Source organism: Lutra lutra, chromosome 1 (assembly GCF_902655055.1).
Source record: "Lutra lutra chromosome 1, mLutLut1.2, whole genome shotgun sequence".
Classification (NCBI taxonomy): domain Eukaryota; kingdom Metazoa; phylum Chordata; class Mammalia; order Carnivora; family Mustelidae; genus Lutra; species Lutra lutra.
Window position 1 is genome coordinate 216,852,749 of NC_062278.1, and position 19,417 is coordinate 216,872,165.

Below are 19,417 nucleotides of genomic sequence, written 5' to 3' on the forward strand. Positions count from 1 at the left end.
ACAATGAATACTGTTACGCTGAAAAGAAATAAAAAAAAATAAACTACTTGAATTTAAAAAAAATTAAAAAATTAAAAAGTGCTTATTTTAATTTTTAAGCCTGATTTCCTGGTCATTGTAACTTGAGTAGTCCAACAATGATTAAATGCCTTGCCTATGTCTCTTCATCTCATGCCAAGTAGATCTATGTAAGAAGTCATGCCTTTAAACTTCAGGCAACTTATAAGACTAGTTATTTTTCACTGCCTGCCTGGGCAGGGTCTAAAAGTCAACCAAAGCTAGGTGACTTGGGACTTAGCCTCTTTTTCTAGCCATGTGCATAGCCTTGGCTTATGTACAGAATTTTGGATCCCCAGGAACTGATTGGAGCTGTTCAAAGTCCCTAAGGTGATGCCTTGGAGATAAGTTTTTTTCTGCTAAGCTGAGCTCTGGCTACAATCCAGTAGCCACAACAACCTGAGGATATAGATTTTCTAGGGAACTTCAAGCTTAGACTAATAATATATCTTTATCTATATTCATATATATATATATGTATATATATATGTTTTATATTTATACAGCTATAGTGGATATTAATGTAAGAGTACAAAGGACTCATTGATATGGTTTCAGATTCTGTGTTGCAAATAACCTAAAGAAACCTCTACTTTTACTGAGTTTTGGTGCCTTATCAAAGAATATCTACGATTTCAAAGAATATGATTTTTAAAGAGTATTAATATATTCCTCTTCTCTCCAACTACTTATCTCTCTGAGTCTAGATTTTCTTCATACCTTTTTTTTAAACTTCATTTTTTCAGTGTTCCAAGATTCATTGTTTATGCACCACACCCAGTGCTCCATGCAATATGTGCCACGTAATACCCACCACCAGGCTCACCCAACCCCCCGCCCCCCTCCCCTCCAAAACCTTCGGTTTGTTTCTCAGAGTCCACAGTCTCTTATGGTTCATCTCCCCTTCTGATTTCCCCCAATTCCCTTCTCTCCTTCTCCCAATGTCCTCCGTGTTATTCCTTACGCTTCAAAACAACATAGAAAGCTGCACTGTATGCTGAAGTGGATATAATAATCCAGTGATCTTCTTTTGAGCCATGCATTAGCGAGGTGTACAAAAATCTAAAAAAAAAAAATGCCACTCTTCTCAATAGCTTTTTAAAAATAAATGTAAGTATTTTAGAAAAATAATATTAACTGTTCTGGGGCTGGTTGGTTTACCAGCACTCCAGTCTTTTTGTTGACTGCAAGGCTGGTGGCTTTTTCCTCTTACCAAGGTTCAGTGATTTTTCTTGGATAGATAGCTTTCCATTTGTTCTGTGTCTTTGGTTAATCTCTAGAGTTCTGAATTGATTGATTCTACTTGTTTTGCCCATTATTTGTTGTTTTAGTGGGGGAGATGAATTAAACAGGGTCTTCATTCTATCATTATGAAAGCTGATCTCCCAGGTGCTTTACTTTTGTTTTATCTGTTAGAAATTTGTCATAATCATTTTGCTGCTCCTAAAGCCACACTTGTCTATCTTCAGAACCTCAAAGATAAAGTTGCCACTGTTGCTTTCTTGTACACTACATGGTTCTCTCACATGCATTGTTCCCTATTATAGAAAAGCAGCTCAGCAAACCCACTCTGATCACCCAGATGGAACAAGAAGATGAGATGAAAACAGAGACAGGAAATCATCAAGATATCTGTTCAAGTGAGCAGTGGGCATAAACGAGTGTTTTGTACCACATCTGGTGGGACTGAGGAAGAGGTACATTATGAAGAGTCAAATAGGGGACTTAAAAAAAATCCTCTAAATTTGAGTAGAGAGCAGAGACCATTTGGTGTGAGCTTACTCATGTACTTTCAGAATTCCCTAGTCTTTGGCTTTTAACCTGTCATTTCATACTTTTTTAAAATGTTATGTTAGTCACCATACAGTACTTCATTAGTTTTTGATGTAGTGTTCCAAGATTCATTGTTTGCATGTAACACCCAGTGCTCCATGCAATACATGCCTTCCTTAATACCCATCACCAGGCTCACGCATCCCCCAACCCGCTCCCCTCTGAAACCCTCAGTTTGTTTCTTGGAGCCCATACTCTCTCATGGTTTGTCTCCCCCCTCTGATTTCTCCCCTTCATTTTTCCCTTCCTTCTCCTTATGTCCTTCATACTTTCCTGTGCTCTGAAAGAAAGACTTGTCTTGTGCTTTAATATTTACATTTAGAATCACTAATTCTTCCCATTTTGCATGTATAATATACCATAGCCTTTGCTTATTAACACTAAAACATGTAAATATCATTCTTTTGATCAAAATACATTTTTTCTTGCACATTGTCTTCCTAAGTTTAGGGTCTGTTTGAAGAGATCCACATGGATGTTAGTTTTGGTCCTTGTCATCCCACCATTTCATACTCAAGGTTGTTTCCTATTTGTTTCAGATTGGGCTTGGGCTTTGCCTACTTTTGTCAGCATATTGACAAAAACTTACTTTCCCCCACTTTGTTCAGATGGGATGGTTCCCCTTAAAACCAAACAATCACAACATAAGCAAGATATTTTGGAGAAAGAAGCACTCAGTGGCAAGAAGGTAGGAGTCACATGAGAATTTCTTGCTGTCTGTTAGAAGTCCAGAGTCCATGTAGTAGAAAAGGAACACATGAACTAAGGGGACAATTTGAGGCATTCATTTTACCAATAAAAAATAGGAAATTCTCTAAATACCATGAATATGAAGGAAACTTACCCACTAGCTCCAAAAATGGTTGCAGAGAATCCTCAAAGTAAATATTTTCATAATAGACATTAGATACTAAATATTAAAAACATTCACTCCAAAGCATTTGTATATTAAAACTTTAAAGAACCCTGATGAGAGCCATGTGATATAAGATTCATCTTATTCAAGTTAATAAACTCGGATAGGAACTGTGTATATTCACTTAAAAAAAGTGTTAGGTAAGCTCTAATTTTAATAAAGTGCGTGTTTAAACCTGTCAGAATTTATGAGTATGGGTGGGGGGGAGGAGATTCTCAGTCAACATAATGATTGTGATAAATCTTGTGATCACCACTAATTTTAACCAATAGGAGCAAACTCTTGGAGGAAGATCCATTGAACAGAATAAAATTGCCTTGAGCGTGAAATCTAGCATTACTCAGAATCAGAGGATTCATCCTGGCGAGAATCCCCATCAACACCTCCATCTTGGGAAAGCTCTCAGAGATTGTTTACACCTTAACCCACATGAGAACATTCTTTCTGGGGAAAAATCCAATGACTGTAAAAATGATAAAAACACCTTCATCAGGAGTTCTTTCTTAGCTGTGTACAAGAGACCACATACAAGAGAGAAATCCTGTGAATGCCCTGACTCTAGGAAAGTCTCAAGTTCAATCTTAGATCTTAAGCATCAAAAAACTTGCATTAGGGAGAAATCTTTTCAATGTAGCCAGTGTGGTAAAGTATTAGTAAACCACTCCTCCATTGCATTGCACATGAGAACCCACAATGGAGACAAACCTTTTAAGTGTAACCAGTGTGGGAAAACCTACCGTTCAAACTCTTACCTCACACGACACAAGAGAATTCACACTGGGGAGAAGCCCTATGAATGCCATGACTGTGGAAAAACCTTCAGAGATAGTTCACTTCTCAGACAACATGAAGGAATTCATTCAAAGGACAAACCCTACAGATGTGATCAGTGCAGCAAAACCTTTAGTAGGAGCTCTAGGCTTACCATGCACAAGATAATTCATACCAAAGAGAAGCCCTATGCCTGCACTGATTGTGGGAAAACCTTCAGCATTCTTTCATACCTCACAAGACATAAGAGAGTACACACTGGTGAGAAGTCTGTTGAATGCAGCCACTGTGGAAAAGCCTTAAGTAGTCCATCAGCTCTGAAGACACACCTGCGGATACATACTGGAGAAAAACCTTACAAGTGTGATCAGTGTGGGAGAACTTTTAGAATGAGCTGTAATCTTAATGTGCACAAGAAAATGCATGCTGGAGAGAAACCGTGTACTTGCATTGACTGTGGGAAAGCCTTCAGGGATCACTCATGCCTTAAAGAACATGTGAGAATTCACACCGGAGAGAAGCCCTTTGCATGTGATCAGTGTGGGAAAGCCTTCAGAGTGAAATCTTTCCTCACTTTGCACAAGAAAGTTCACATGAGAATGAAACAGTATGAGTGTAAGGAATGTGGGAAAGCCTTCAGTGGTCTCTTATCTCATAGGAGACATATGAAAAAGCACACCAGGGAAAAGAAACCCTTCAAGTGTAGTCAGTGTGAAAAAGCTTTTAGGAGGCATGTGTCCCTTACAATACATATAAGAACTCACACTGGAGAGAAACCTTATGAGTGTGATCAGTGTGGGAAAGCCTTTAGCGTAAGGTGCAATCTTACTGTGCACAAGAGAGTCCATACTGGAGAGAAGCCCTATCGGTGCAATGTGTGTGGACGTGCTTTCAGTAAGCTGTCATCCCTTCGGCGGCATCACGAGAGCACTCATGCTGGATAAAGCTCTGAGTAATGTCCACATACAGTAGTTTTCAGTGAACTCTCAATCTTGAAGGCATATAAGCATATACTAACTGTAGAGAACTGGATGTAAAGAATGGAAAAAAGCCTCTAAAAATCTGTAGGAGAAATATAAATTATGCAGTGACTTTGATAAATCCTTTAATAATCTCCTAGATACATGACCAATTGATACTAAAAGTAAAAACTTTTTAGTGTCTTCAAGACTTGTTGAGAAAAATAAATGCCTAATGTTTTAAGCCACTATATATACAGTGTGTGTGTGCGTGTATTTTGGAAGGGAGGTTTTATTCACAAATGTGTCACTAATATAACCCATGTCAGGTTTTTAGAAATTTATGTATATAATTAAAAAATTGAATTGCTACTGGAGTACCAGGATGGAGGTTATCTGTATAACTCACACTGGTCATTCTCTTTTCACTTTCTAATCACCCTAATTCTTGATACCATAACATGTATACTCTGGGTTCAATGCATTTTTTAAAAGGTTTTTTCCTTTTTAAAGTAATCTCTACAGGAACTTACAGCCTGAGATCAAGAGTCACCTGTTCCTCTGACCTGGCCAGGTGCCCCTAGAATCATGCCTTTTTAACAGCTTTATTGAGATGTAATTTACATGTTGAAGTATAAAATTCCATGGGTTTTAGTATGTTTACAGAGTTATATGACCTATTCTACCTGATATGGTATCATTGTACCTGGATTCTGCTCAACATTCTTTGTGAGAATCATCTGTGTTCTTTCTTTAGCAGAATTTTATTGTCATTGATACATAGCTTCCCATTTTATGAATATGCACAATTAATTCAACTGTTCTGGACATTTGGGTTGTTTATAGTTGGAGTATTTTAAAAAATATTTTACTTATTTGAGAGAGAGAGAACACAAGCAGGGGAGGAGACAAAGGGAGAGGGGGAAGCCAACTCCCCACTGAGCAGAGAGCTTGATGTGGGGCTCAGTCCCAGGACCCTGAGATCATTACCTGAGCCGAAGGCAGGTGCATAAGCTGACTGAGCCACCCAGGAGCCCTATAGTTAGGGTATTTTTTTAAAAGATTTTATTTATTTATTTGACAGTCAGAAATCACAACTAGGCAGAGAAGCAGGCAAAGATAGAGGGGGAAGCAGGCTCCCTGCTGAGCAGGGAGCCTGATGTGGGGCTCAATCCCAGGACCCCGGATCATGACCTGAGCCGAAGGCAGAGGCTTTAACCCAGTGAGCCACCCAGGCACCCATAGTTAGGGTATTTTATAAGTAATTCTGCCATGAACATTCTTGTATATGTTTCAGTTCACAGCTGTACATATTTTTGTCGGGTATATATTTTAGGAGTGCAGTTTCTGGGTCATAGGGAATACACATAGTCACATTTATTCCACACTACCTGGTCACATTTAGTCAACAGTATCCCACAGTTTTATGAAGTAGTTGTTCTAGTATGCATGTCTGCTCTCTTGTTAATATTTTATATTGTCTTTTTCATTTTGGTCATTTTGATGTGTATACCATAGGATCATATTTTAATTTTTAAAATTTTTAAAAACTTCTTTTGGAACCATTTTTGCACTTATTAGAAAAGTTTGTACAGAGTCCTGTATATCCCTCAGTTTCCCAGTGTTAATATAATTAATTTGTTACCTGCTTTCTTCTGGTTAGTATTTTTTTGTGTGTGATCTCTAAGATTGTTGGTTTTTATGTCCGTTTTCCAGACATAGCCTTCCCAAGTAACTAGTAAATTGGTTTCCCAAGTAACTAGTAGCCTTCCCAAGTAACTAGTAAATTGGTTTCTTTGCATGTACTCTTTACTATTATAGTACTAACCTCATTCACGAAGCATTTTTGGTTAAAGAAAAACTTGAGAGAGTGACTTTGTGGAGATGATCCCATGGTACATGCTCTGTATCCCCAGTCTCTGTCCCTATGGGGACTTAAACACCACCTTGCTTCTCTTACTCTTCCAGTGATAATCTCTGCCTCAGAGAAATCTGGGAGTTGGTATGATGAGAAGTTCATCAGTTCTCTTAAGGTGAGCCCCAAGAAATCCAAGAATGAGATTCCCAGTCTGGAGATGAGAGGAAACATATGGGAAGAGAATTTATGTACACCTGTCCTCTCAGGTTCAGGAAATCTGGTCATTCATGCATCCTATCTGTGAGCTGTTATCCTCAAAGATTTGAAATGCCTTGGGGAAGAAATGATAGCATATATCTGGCTAATGAGGAGCTTTGGAAATTGAGCTCCCAGGCCCACAGAGACTAGAGTTTACCTGTGACCCCTCCTCTCAAAGCAATGTTCATGTCAGGAAACACACCTGAGTCTCCTGAGATCAACCTTCTTGCCCTGGAGCCCAGTTGCCTTTGTCCCTCTGCTTTTCCTGGGGACAGATTTCCCACCTCTGCCCTTCAATATCTAGAAGAAAGGTGAATTACTCATTGGTGACTTCAAGGTAATCTGGTGTGCCCTACTAAATGCTGTGAGAAATTGAATGTACAATTGTTTTTTTTTTTTTTTTTTTTTTTTTAATCAGCCTATCTGGAGGACATCTAAGAGGTAAAAGAAAGTTCGGTAGGATGAAGCTATATTGAATTTGTGGTCAACTTTCATTTCCTGCCCTTACTGCTTTTTAAATTCCAGGGATGTTTTTTCTTACTTGAACATGAATTAGCACCTTCAAAAATCGGACAGATAGGGCTCCTGGGTGGTGTGACTGAACCAGTTAAGCATCTGACTTCAGCTCAGGTCATGGTTGCAGAGTCCTGGGATTGAGTCCTGCATTGGGCTCCCTGCTCAGTGGGGAGCTTGCTTCTCCCTCTACTGTTCCCTCTGCTGGTACTCTCTCTCTTTCTCTGTCAAATAAGTAAAATCTTAAAAAAAAAAAAGAAATTGAACAGATAATTCTACAATTCACTGGTTTCCCTCATTTTGGTGGGCTGAGAATGGGACTAGGGTGGGTGAGTTTGGCTTCTCAGTTTTCCCATATCTGATTCCAGCTTTTATCCTCAGAAAGCTCAAGTCTTGTCTTTACCTCTTACTTGTAAGGACCTTGAGAGAGAAGGTTGAGACCCATTAGTCTACCTTTCTAGTCTTTCTCTGAAAACCCTCAAAGAAAATACAGAATATTTTATTTTATTTTTTAAAGATTTTCTTTATCTATTTGAGAAAGGGAGTGAGAGCACGAGAGGGGAGAAGGTCAGAGGGAGGAGCAGACTCCCCACGGGCCTGGGAGCGGACGTGGGACTCGATTCCTGGACTCAGGATCGTGACCTGAGCTGAAGGCAGTCACTTAACCAACTGAGCCACCCAGGCACCCAAGAAAATACAGAATATTTTAAACCATCAGAATAGCAAAGTACTTTCCAGAATTAATGCTGACATTTTGGCCATATTAGCTTCAGACATTTTTTTTTAAAATACAGTAGTATACATTATATATGATCTGTTTATTTTTTTTTATTTTTTTTTAAAGATTTTATTCATTTATTTGTCAGAGAGAGAGAGAGAGAGTGAGCACAGGCAGACAGAGTGGCAGGCAGAGGCAGAGGGAGAAGCAGGCTCCCCACAGAACAAGGAGCCCGATGTGGGACTCGATCCCAGGACCCCGGGATCATGACCTGAGCCGAAGGCAGCGGCCCAACCAACTGAGCCACCCAGGCGTCCCTGTTTATTTTTTTTAAAGATCTTATGTATTTGACAGAGTGACAGAGAGGTAACACAAGCAGGGGGAGTGGGAGAGGGAGAAGCTGGCTTCCCGCCAAACAGGGAGCCCGAGGCAGGGCTCAATCCCAGGACCCTGAGATCATGACCTGAGCTGAAGGCAGACACTTAATGACTGAGCCACCCAGGCGCCCCTATCATTATATTTTAAACTGAGTATCAGATCCACATCCTACAGGGAAAGGCCTTTCTTTGCTTTTAGACGGGAATAACTATATCAGCATGGACAAATCCTCTGTTATGTTACTATTCTCCTCCCCCCTTCCCAGAGATTACCAGTCTGGAATTGGTGGATATTTGCCACAGGTAGTTTAATACTATTAGTACATGTGAACATGTCTGATAAATCTCTGCTATAGAAAAAAATTGTAATTAGCCCAAATGCCCACTGATGGGAGAATGTATATTAAAATTAATAAATCTTCTTGCGTCAGTCTTAATAAATACAGAAAATACAGTATAAAGCCAAAATAGGTGGTTGAGTTGAATAATAATGTATAACAAATACGAGCTTGTAACATAATGTGACATAAGCGCAGACTGTTTACGGCTACATCATTACTCATGTGAAATATTCCAGGGGAATGATACATGTAAAGTTTGGTATCAAGTTTACCCTCAGAGGAAAATGACCTTCCATCTGTATTGAGATTATGTATGAATATGCCAGGGCTTAAAAGTGATCTGCATTGTTTTATTAAAAAAAACTGGGGCAAGCTTGGCACAGTATCAAATTTTGTCATGCCGGCTGGTGGGCTTAAGCCTTTCATTGTCACTTTGTCCTTGTTGGGATACTTAAATTGAACATAAAATGTGAAACAATTATTTTAAGGAGTATTTTATAATTATATAAATTTCATCATGCTATACCTTACATATAAGTTGCTTTTCTCCTTTAATAATTTTTGGTCTGATTTTATACAGTGAGAAGTAATGTAAATACTTAGATTTTTGCATTTTTAAAACATAACATTTAAAAAATGAAGGATATAATAGTATAAAATATTTAAATAACATGGTGTACCATGACTGTGCCATAACTTATGTATGTATTCCCATACTTATATTTGTTTCGGTTATTTCCTTTCTCTATTTCATTATACTGAGGGCTCCCAGTAGGGATTTGAGTACATCCTTTTCAGCCCTAAGATATTCTTGGGGCGCCTTTGCTTGCCTCTTTCACTCTGTCTCACTCTCAGCTTGCTTCCCTTCTAGACATTAGGACTGTCCACTGCTAAAACTGAAAGTAATAGGAAAAGTCTTTGCAGTCCCCACTGTGCTGGGTGCTTTTCATTTATTAATTTTTTATTCCTGCAATACCTTTGTATGTTTTTTATAGCAGTTCCCATTATAAAAATGAGAAAATTGGGACGCCTGGATAGCTCAGTCAGTTAAACATACGCCTTTGGCTCAGGTCACGATCCGAGTCCTGGGATCAAGTCCTGCATCCAACTCCTTGCTCAGTGGGGAGTCTGATTCTCAGCCTGCTGCTCCCCTGCTTCTGTGCGCATGTACTTTCTCTCTCTCTCTCTCTCTCTGACAAATAAGTAAAATCTTCTAAAAAAATAAAAAAATTGAATCTGCTCAGAGAGGTTCAGGGACCTTCTAATGTCACAGATCCATGTTACAGTTGGGAGATTTGTGACTAAACCAAGGAGTGTCTGTGTTCAAGACTTACCCCTAAATGGTTTTTATGATCCCTTGTCTTTCTCCAGGAAGAGAGTCAATTCTGCTCAGGGCCTCAGTTTGTGAAGCAGAGGGCTCACATTATGTGGGCTCACTGTACACATCTTGTGATTCTGTCATGTATTTGAGATGCTGTTGCAGAAATTCCTTCGTGGGAGTAGGCAGAGGCTTAGGCACTGCAACCCATTCCTATCCCCTGTTGACACTTTTGGGGGCATCATGATAAATTTCTCAGGAATCTGGATAAGTCAGATGGGATATGAGAGGCTTGTAGCTGGTCCTGGGTAGGTAGGTCCATGTGGGATGACTCCTCTGAACCAGGGCCTGAGGTGGCCAAACCTGGAATATCAGGAAGGAGGGTGTGATCTATGGGTTACTTCTAACATTTTATTTCTTTTAATTAAGTTGTAACATTGCTATAGTTTTAGGTGTACAACATAATGACTTGATATATGTAGATATTGCAAAATGATTACCAGAATAAGTTTCAGTAATATCCATCACCACACATGGTCATACATTTATTCTTGTGATGAGAACTTTTAAAAGATAACATTTTTAGGGGTGCTCCATCAGTTCAGGATTTGCCGTTGGCTTGGGTCATGATTCTGGGGTCCTGGGATCAGGTTTCACATTGGGCTCCCTGGCCATCAGGGAGTCTGGTTCTCTCTCTACCCTCAGCGGCAACCCCTTTCCCCACCCCACCTTCTTGTGATCTTTCTTTCTCTCAAGTAAATAAAATCTTTTAAAAAAAGTAACATTTTTATACTGTCTATTATAGAAATAAAAGACAAGGGTTAAGACAAAAATAGGGACCTATGCTACTGGATAAAGAGCTTTATTTTCACTTCAGAAACTGCAGTAAGAAGGGAAAAATGATGGGAGAGAAAGACATTTTGGGGTATGTATCAAGGAAGCAAAAGGGTAAATATTTCTATCCAGGCTGTTACTCTAAGCACAGAACTTGACTCTAATGACGTCCATTAATATTTGAATATATTTAGAATTAATTATCTCTCCTTTCTTGTTTTCTTTCTTTTCTTTTTTTCCACTTTTATCTCATCATTATGTGGTTAAGGAATGTTAAGTGGAAAAGGGAAAATACCAGTGAGGAAGAGGTAAGGAACTTCTAAAATTGATTGTCATTTTTTTCTCCTGAACATAGACCTAATTGGGTAAAACATGCTAAAGTGTTACTGTTTGCATGTACCCTGTCAAACATTTTGCATTTATTACTGTACATCCCCATATTACCCTGAAGGTGTAATCATCCATGTGTATATGCTTCTTTTTAAAAGATTTTATTTATTTGAGAGAGAGGGAGAGAGAGAGAGAGAGAACATGGCGGGTGGAGGGGCAGAGGGAGAAGCAGCCTCCCTACAAGGAGCCTGACCTGGGACTCGATCCCAGGACTCTGAGATCATGACCTGAGTTGAAGGCAGATGCTCAAACCAACTGAGCCACCTGGGTGTTCCTTTGTGTATTTGCTTCTATTTCCTTCTTTCTGTCCACCAGCCTTTCTGGGGGCTCAAGTGTTCATTGGCCTCGATATCAGGGTTAGGTAATTAAGAAGTACTGTCTAGGCTTATGAGAATGACACTTAAAAATATTATTTTATTAAGACTCCTTATATGTCATTTTCCCGCTCTCCTGTTACAGAAAAGAGGTGCTTCACTCTAGCTTCAGAGAGGGACATTAGCCTTCAAGTAATGGAGAGAAAGTTGTAGCAAATATTTTCCCAGCCTACTTGTGTTCACTCTCCTTAAGGGAAAGAATCGGAATTTGCAAACATTTTAAAATCCACCAAATCATGACTAGCAAGGCCACATGTTCCAAGCGATGCAACTACAAGACTGTGGGGTCCCCAGCAGCCTGCGTCCCTGAGTGACTGTGGAGCAGACTGTGACCAGTGTCTGTAAATTATATGCACACGTGTCTAACTCATGACTGATTCATACAAGCCTCTCTGAGCTGGCAGCATTTTCTAAGCTTGGCTTAGATCCTGCAGATGGGCTCTGTTTTGATGTTAGCCAGCACACACCACGTGTGGTGTGTACAGGCATGGGAGCACAGGCATGGGACACAGAAGACCAAGGCATTGATGAGTATAGAACAACTTTCATGCCAAACTGAAGGTAGACCTGAAGCTGTATGGGTTGTTTCAGAAGAGCTCAGGAGGCAAGTTGAGGAATGGCCAAAGATGGCACATTGTCTGAAGATGAGCATTGTGTGTCATGCTGAAATCCATTTTATTATTTTAGCAAATGATGAGTACAAGAATCAAGATGTATCCTGCCTTGTGAGAATGCAGTCCTCAGGTGACCACTTGTATAATTAGGGAAAGTCCCTCCTTATTGAAGTATTTTAACCAATAAATGTCAACATTTTGTAACTTCCAGTGAATTTTTTTTTAAAGATTTTATTTATTTATTTGACAGAGAGAGAGAGATCACAAACAGGCAGAGAGAGGGGAGGAAGCAGGCTCCCCACAGAGCAGAGAGCCCGATGCGGGGCTCGATCCCAGGACCCTGAGATCATGACCTGAGCCGAAGGCAGCGGCCCAACCACTGAGCCACCCAGGCGCCCCTGTAACTTCCAGTGAATTAATGGATCAGAGTGATAATTATTACCAAAAGCAAGAGAGTATGTGGGTCCTCATGTTTAAAAGGGTTTGCCAAAAAATTGAACCTAAATGTAATCAGGCTTCCAGACTAGAGGTAGGCAGACTGTTTCAATAAGGAGCCAGATGGAAAATATTATTTCAGATTTTGGGGGCCATGTGGCCTCTCAAAAGTAATCAAGTCAGATGTAGCTTACAAGCTGCCATGGATGATAAAGAAATGAATGGCTATGTTCTCATAAGCCTTATTGACTGGATCTTGCCCATAGGCTGTATTTTCTCAAACGGTGTTCTAGAATACAGCCTTAATAATTTTATTCTAGAGTTATTGGCTTACAGGCATTTTAAAAATTAACATACAGTGTATTATTTGCCTCAGGTGTACAGGTCCATGAATCATCAGTCTTACACATTTCACAGCACTCAGCCACAGCACATACCCTCCCCAATGTCCATAACCCAGCCATGATATCCTTTCCCCCCACCCCCGACAAACCTTAGTTTGTTTCATGAGATTAAGAGTCTTTTATGGGGGCGCCTGGGTGGCTCAGTGGGTTAAAGCCTCTGCCTTCAGCTCAGGTCATGATTCCAGGGTCCTGGGATCAAGCCCCGCATCGGGCTCTCTGCTCAGCAGGGAGCCTGCTTCCTCCTCTCTCTCTCTGCCTGACTTGCTGCCTACCTGTGATCTCTATCTGTCAAATAAAAAAAAAATCTTTATTAAAAAAAAGAGTCTTTTATGGTTTTTCTCCCTCCTGATCCCATCTTGTATTATTTTTTCCTTCCCTACCCCCCCAGCCCCCCACCCTGTCTCTCAAATTCTTCATATCAGGGGGATCATTCTCTTTCTCTGATTGACTTACTGCGTGCGCATAGCATAATACTCTTAGCTCCATCCATGTTGTTGCAAATGGCAAGATTTCAATTCTTTTGATGGCTGCATAGTATTCCATTATATATATATACACACATCTTCTTTATCCATTCATCTGTTGATGGACATCTAGGTTCTTTCCATAGTTTGGCTTTGTGGAAAGTGCTGCATAAACATTCAGGTGCACGTGCCCCTTCAGATCACTACATTTGTATCTTTTTTTTAAAAGATTTTATTTATTTGACAGATCAGAAGTAGGCAGAGAGGCAGGCAGGCAGAGAGAGTGGGGGAAGCAGGCTCCCTGCTGAGCAGAGAGCCCAATGCGGGGCTCGATCCCAGGACCCTGGGATCATGACCTGAGCCGAAGGCAGAGGCTTTAACCCACTGAGCTACCCAGGCACCCCTACATTTGTATCTTTAGGGTAAATACCCAGTAGTACAATTGCTGGGTCATAGGATAGCTCTATTTTCAACTTTTTGAGGAACCTCCATACTGTTTTCCAGATTAGCTGCACCATCTTGCATTTCCACCAACAGTGTAGGAGGGTTCCCCTTTCTTCGAATTCTTGCCAACATCTGTCATTTCCTGACTTGTTAATTTTAGCCATTCTGACTGGTGTGTGGTGGTATCTCAAGTGGTTTTGATTTGTGTTTTCCTGATGCCAAGAGATGTTGAGTACTTTTTCATGTGTCTGTTGGCTATTTGGATGTCTTTTTTGCAGAAATATCTGTTCTTGTCCTCTGAGACAGAAATATCTTGTTCTGTCCTTCAGAGAGGGACATTAGCCTTCAAATAATGGAAAGAAAATTGCACCAAATATTTTCTTGATTGGATTATTTGCTCTTTGGGTGTTGAGTTTGAGAAGTTCTTTGGATACTAGCTCTTTATCTGGTATGTCATTTGCAAATATCTTCTCCCATTCTGTCAGTTGTCTTTTGGTTTTGTTGACTGTTTTCTTTGCTGTGCAAAAGCTTTTGAGCTTCATGAAGTCCCAATAGTTCATTTTTTGCTCTTGCTTCCCTTGCCTTTGGTGATGCTTCTGAGAGGAAGTTGCTGTGGCTGAGGTCAAAGAGGTTGCTGCCTGTGTTCTCCTCTAGGATTTTGATGGATTCCTGTCTCACATTGAGGTCTTTCATCCATTTTGAGTCTGTTTTTGTGTGTGGTGTAAGGAAATGGTCCAGTTTCATTCTTCTGCAAGTGGCTGTCCAATTTTCCCAACACCATTTGTTAAAGAGACTGTCTTTTTTCCATTGGACGTTCTTTCCTGCTTTATTGAAGATAAGTTGACCATAGAGTTGAGGGTCCATTTCTGGGTTCTCTATTCTGTTCCATTGATCAATGTGTCTGTTTTTGTGCCAGTACCGTGCTTTCTTGATGATGACAGCTTTGTAATAGAGCTTGAAGCCTGAAACTGTGATGCCACCAACTTTGGCTTTCTCTTTCAACATTCCTCTAGCCATTCAGGGTCTTTTCTGGTTCCATATAAATTTCAGGATTATTTGTTCCATTTCTTTGAAAAAAATTGATGGTATTTTAATAGGGATTGCATTAAATGTGTAGATTGCTCTAGATAACATAGACATTTTCACAATATTTGTTCTTCCAATCCATGAGCATGGAACATTTTTCCATTTCTTTGTGTCTTCCTCAATTTCTTTCATGAGTACTTTATAGTTTTCTGAGTACAGATTCTTTGCCTCTTTGGGTAGGTTTATTCCTCGGTTCTTATGGTTTGGGGTGCAACTGTAAATGGGATTGACTCCTTAATTTCTCTTCTGTCTTATTGTTAGTGTGTAGAAATGCAGCTGATTTCCATGTATTGATTTTATATCCTGACACTTCACTGAATTCCTGTATGAGTTCTAGCAGTTTTGGAGTGGAGTCTTTGGGCTTTCCACATAAAATATCATATCATCTGCAAAGAGTGAGAGTTTGGTTTCTTCTTTGCTGATTTGGATGCCTTTTATTTCTTTTTGTTGTTTGATTGCCAAGGCTAGGACTTCTAGTACTATGTTGAATAGCAGTGGTGATAACGGACATCCCTGCCATGTTCCTGACCTTAGGGGGAAAGTTCTCAGTTTTTCCCTGTTGAGAATGATATTCGCTGTGGGTTTTTCATAGATGGCTTTGATGATATTGAGGTATGTACCCTCCATCCCTACACTTTGAAGAATTTTGATCAAGAAAGGATGCTGTACTTTGTCAAATGCTTTTTCAGCATCTATTGAGAGTATCATATAGTTCTTATCCTTTCTTTTTTTAATGTATTGCATCACATTGATTGATTTGCAGATGTTGAACCAACCTCACAGCCCAAGAATAAATCTCACTTGGTCGTGGTGAATAATCCTTTTAATGTACTGTTGGATCCTATTGGTTTAGCATTTTGGTGAGAATTTTTGCATCCGTGTTCACCAAGGATATTGGTCTGTAATTCTCCTTTTTGATGGGGTCTTTGTCTGGTTTTGGAATCAAGGTAATGCTGGCCTCATAATAAAGTGAGTTTGGAAGTTTCCTTTCCATTTCCGTTTTTTGGAACAGTTTCAGAAGAATAGGTATTAATTCTTCTTTAAGGAAACCATCTCGCCCTCGGCTCTTGTTTTTTGGGAGATTTTTGATGACAGCTTCAGTGTCCTTACTGGATATGGGTCTGTTCAGGTTTTCTGCTTCTTTCTTTCTTTCTTTCTTTCTTTCTTTCTTTCTTTCTTTCTTTCCTTCTTTCCTTCTTTCTTTCTTTTGGTTTTATTTATTTATTTAACAGAGATCACAGATAGGCAGAGAGGCAGGCAGGGGTGAGGGGAAAGCAGGCTCCCTGCTAAGCAGAGAGCCCGATGTGGAGCTCAGTTCCAGGACCCCGAGATCATGACCTAAGCCAAAGACAGAGGCTTAATCCACTGAGCCACCCAGGTGCCTCTATTTCTTTTCTTTTCTTTTTTAAAAAAGATTTTATTTATTCATTTGACAGAGAGACAGAGAGCACAAGTAGGAAGAGTGGCAGACAGAGTAAGCAGTTTCTCTGCTGAGCAGGGAGCCTGACGCAGGGCTTCATCCCAGGACCCTTGATCCCAGGACCCAAGCTGAAGGCAGCTGAGCCACCCAGGTGCCCCAGGTTTTCTATTTCTTCCTGGTTCAGTTTTGGTAGCTTATATGTCTCTAGGAATGCATCCATTTCTTCCAGTTGTTAAATTTGCTGGTATATAGTTGCTCATAATATGTTCTTATAATTGTTTGTATTTCTTTGGTGTTGGTTGTGATCTCTTCTCTTTCATTCATGATTTTATTAATTTGGGTCCTTTCTTTTTTTCTTTTTGATAAGTCTGGCCAGGGGTTTATCAATCTTTTTAATTTTTTTCAGAGAACCAGCTCCTAGTTTTGTTGATTTGTTCTTCTGTTCTTTTGGTTCTATTTCATTGATTTCTGGTCTGATCTTTATTATTTCTCTTCTTCTGCTGGGTTTAGGCTTTCTTTGCTGTTCTTTCTCCAGATCCTTTAGGCGTAGGGTTAGGTTGCGTACTTGAGACCTTTCTTGTTTCTTGAGAAAGGCTTGTATTGCTATACACTTTCCTCTGAGGATGGCCTTTGCTGTGTCCCAAAGATTTTGAACAGTTGTGTTTCCAATTTCATTTGTTTCCATGAATTTTTAAAATTCTTCTTTAATTTTCTGGTTGACCCATTCATTCTTTAGAAGGATGCTCTTTAGCCTCCATGTATTTGGATTCTTTCCAACTCTCCTCTTGTGACTGAGTTCTAGTTTCAGAGCATTGTGGTCTAAAAATATTCAGGGAATGATCCCAGTCTTTTGGTACCAGTTGAGACCTGATTTCTAACCCAGGATGTGATCTATTCTGGAGAATGTTCCATGTGCACTAGAGAAGAATGTGTGTTCTGTTGTTTTGGGATGGAATGTTCTAAATATATCTTTGATGTCTGTCTGGTCCAGTGTGTTACTGAGAGCCTTTATTTCCTTGTTGATATTTTGCTTAGATATCTGTCCATTTCACTGAGGAGGGGATGTTAAAGTCCCCTACTATTATTGTATGATTGTCGATGTGTTTCTTTGATTTTGTTATTAGTTGGTTTATATAATTGGCTGCTTCCATGTTAGGGGCATAGATATTTAAAATTGTTAGATCTTCTTGTTGGACAGGCCCTTTAAGTATGATACAGTGTCTTTCCTCATCTCTTATTATAGTCTTTGGCTTAAAATCTAATTTATCTGACATAAGGATTGCCACTCCAGCTTTCTTTTGATGTCCATTAGCATGGTAAATTGTTTTCCACCCCCTCACTTTAAATCTGGAGGTGTCTTTGGGTCTAAAATGAGTCTCTTTCAGACAGCATATTGATGGGTCTTATTTTTTTTTTTATCCATTCTGATACCCTAGGTCTTTTGATTGGGGCATTTAGCCCATTTACATTTAGGGTAACTATTTAAAGATATGAATTTAGTGTCATTGGATTACTTGTAAGGTGACTGTTACTGTATATTGTCTGAATTCCTTTCTGGTCTGTTACATTTAGGCTCTTTCTTTGCTTAGAGGACCCTTTCAATATTTTCTGTAGGGTTGGTTTGGGGTTTGCAAATTCTTTTAATTTTTGTTTATCCTGGAAGCTTTTTATCTCTCCTTTTATTTTCAATGACAGACTAGCTGGATATAGTATTCTTGGCTGCATATTTTTCTTGTTTAGGGCTCTAAATATATCATGCCAGTCCTTTCCAGCCTGCCAGTTCTCTATGGATAGGTCTGCTGCCAATCTAATATTTCTACTGTTCTATGTTACAGACTTCTTGTCCTGAGCTTCTTTCAGGATTTTCTCTTTGTCACTAAGACTTGTAAGTTCTACTATTAGATGACAGGGTGTTGACCTATTTTTATTGATTTTGAGGGGCGGTTCCTTGTGCCTCCTGGATTTTGATGCTTGTTCCCTTCACCAAATTAGGGAAATTTCTCTAATTTTCTCTAATTTGCTCCAATATACCTTCTGCCTTTCTCTTTCTTCTTCTTCTGCCCATTATTCTAATATTGTCATCTTATGGTATCACTTATCTCTTGAATTCTCCTCTCATGGTCCAGTGGTTGTTTGTCTCTCTTTTGCTCACTGTATTCTCTATCATTTGTTCTTCTGTATCACTAATTCTCTCTTCTGCCTCATTTATCTTAGCAGTAAGAGGCTCCATGTTTTTATTGCACCTCATTAATAGCTTTCTTGATTTCAACTTGGCTAGATTTTAGTTCTTTTATTTCTCCAGAAAGGGAATCTTTAATATCTTTCATGCTTTTCTCGAGCCCAGCTAGCACCTTGATAATCATCATTCTGAACTCTGGTTCTGACAAATTACCAACGTCTGTATTGATTAGCTCCCTAGCCATTGGTACTGCCTCTTGTCTCTTTTTTGTGGTGAGTTTTTCTGCCTTGTCATTTTATCCAGATGAGAATAGATAATTGAGAGAAGAAAATACTAAAAGGGGAGCAACAACCCCAGAAAAATACACACTAACCAAATCAGAAGAGACCCAAAACTGGGGGGGGGAGAAGAAAGGGAGAAAAAAAAGAAAAAAAAATGTATTAGACGGTGATTAGAACAGAGCCACACACTTGATTTTGTGTGTATTTTTGTTTGTTAGAAGAAACTACCTCCCAAAATTTTAAAGAAAGAAAAACATATATATACAAAAATAAAGGTACACACAATGAAGGGATGGAATATGACCGTAAAGATGAAAATTTAAAGATTCTAAGAAAGGAATTGGTAAGGTAAGAAGTTGGTTGAAAAAAGAAAAGAAAAAAAAAAGGAAAGAATGTGATCAGGCTAGAGACTAGAACAAAGCCATGTGCTAGATTTAGGGTATATTTTGATTAGAAGAAATTGTTTTCTAAATTTTTTTTAAGATTTTATTTATTAACTTATCAGAGAGAGAGAGAGAGCACACACAAGCAGGCAGAGTGGCAGGCAGAGGCAGAGAGAGAAGCAGGCTCCCC

General features: G+C 39.4%; 1 protein-coding gene across 1 annotated transcript; it reads left to right on the forward strand.

Annotated features, from left to right (window-relative positions):
* The first annotated feature begins 3,486 nt into the window (after positions 1 to 3,486).
* LOC125107992 (zinc finger protein 135-like) lies at positions 3,487 to 4,521 on the forward strand. Its single transcript, XM_047743604.1, has one exon. It carries the CDS (start codon positions 3,487 to 3,489, stop codon positions 4,519 to 4,521), a length of 1,035 nt encoding a protein of 344 aa, XP_047599560.1.
* The last annotated feature ends 14,896 nt before the right edge of the window (positions 4,522 to 19,417 follow it).

Coding starts and splice junctions, on each gene's coding strand:
- LOC125107992 (XM_047743604.1), top strand. CDS start 3,487: ATGAGAACCCACAATGGAGACAAACCTTTTAAGTGTAACCAGTGTGGG.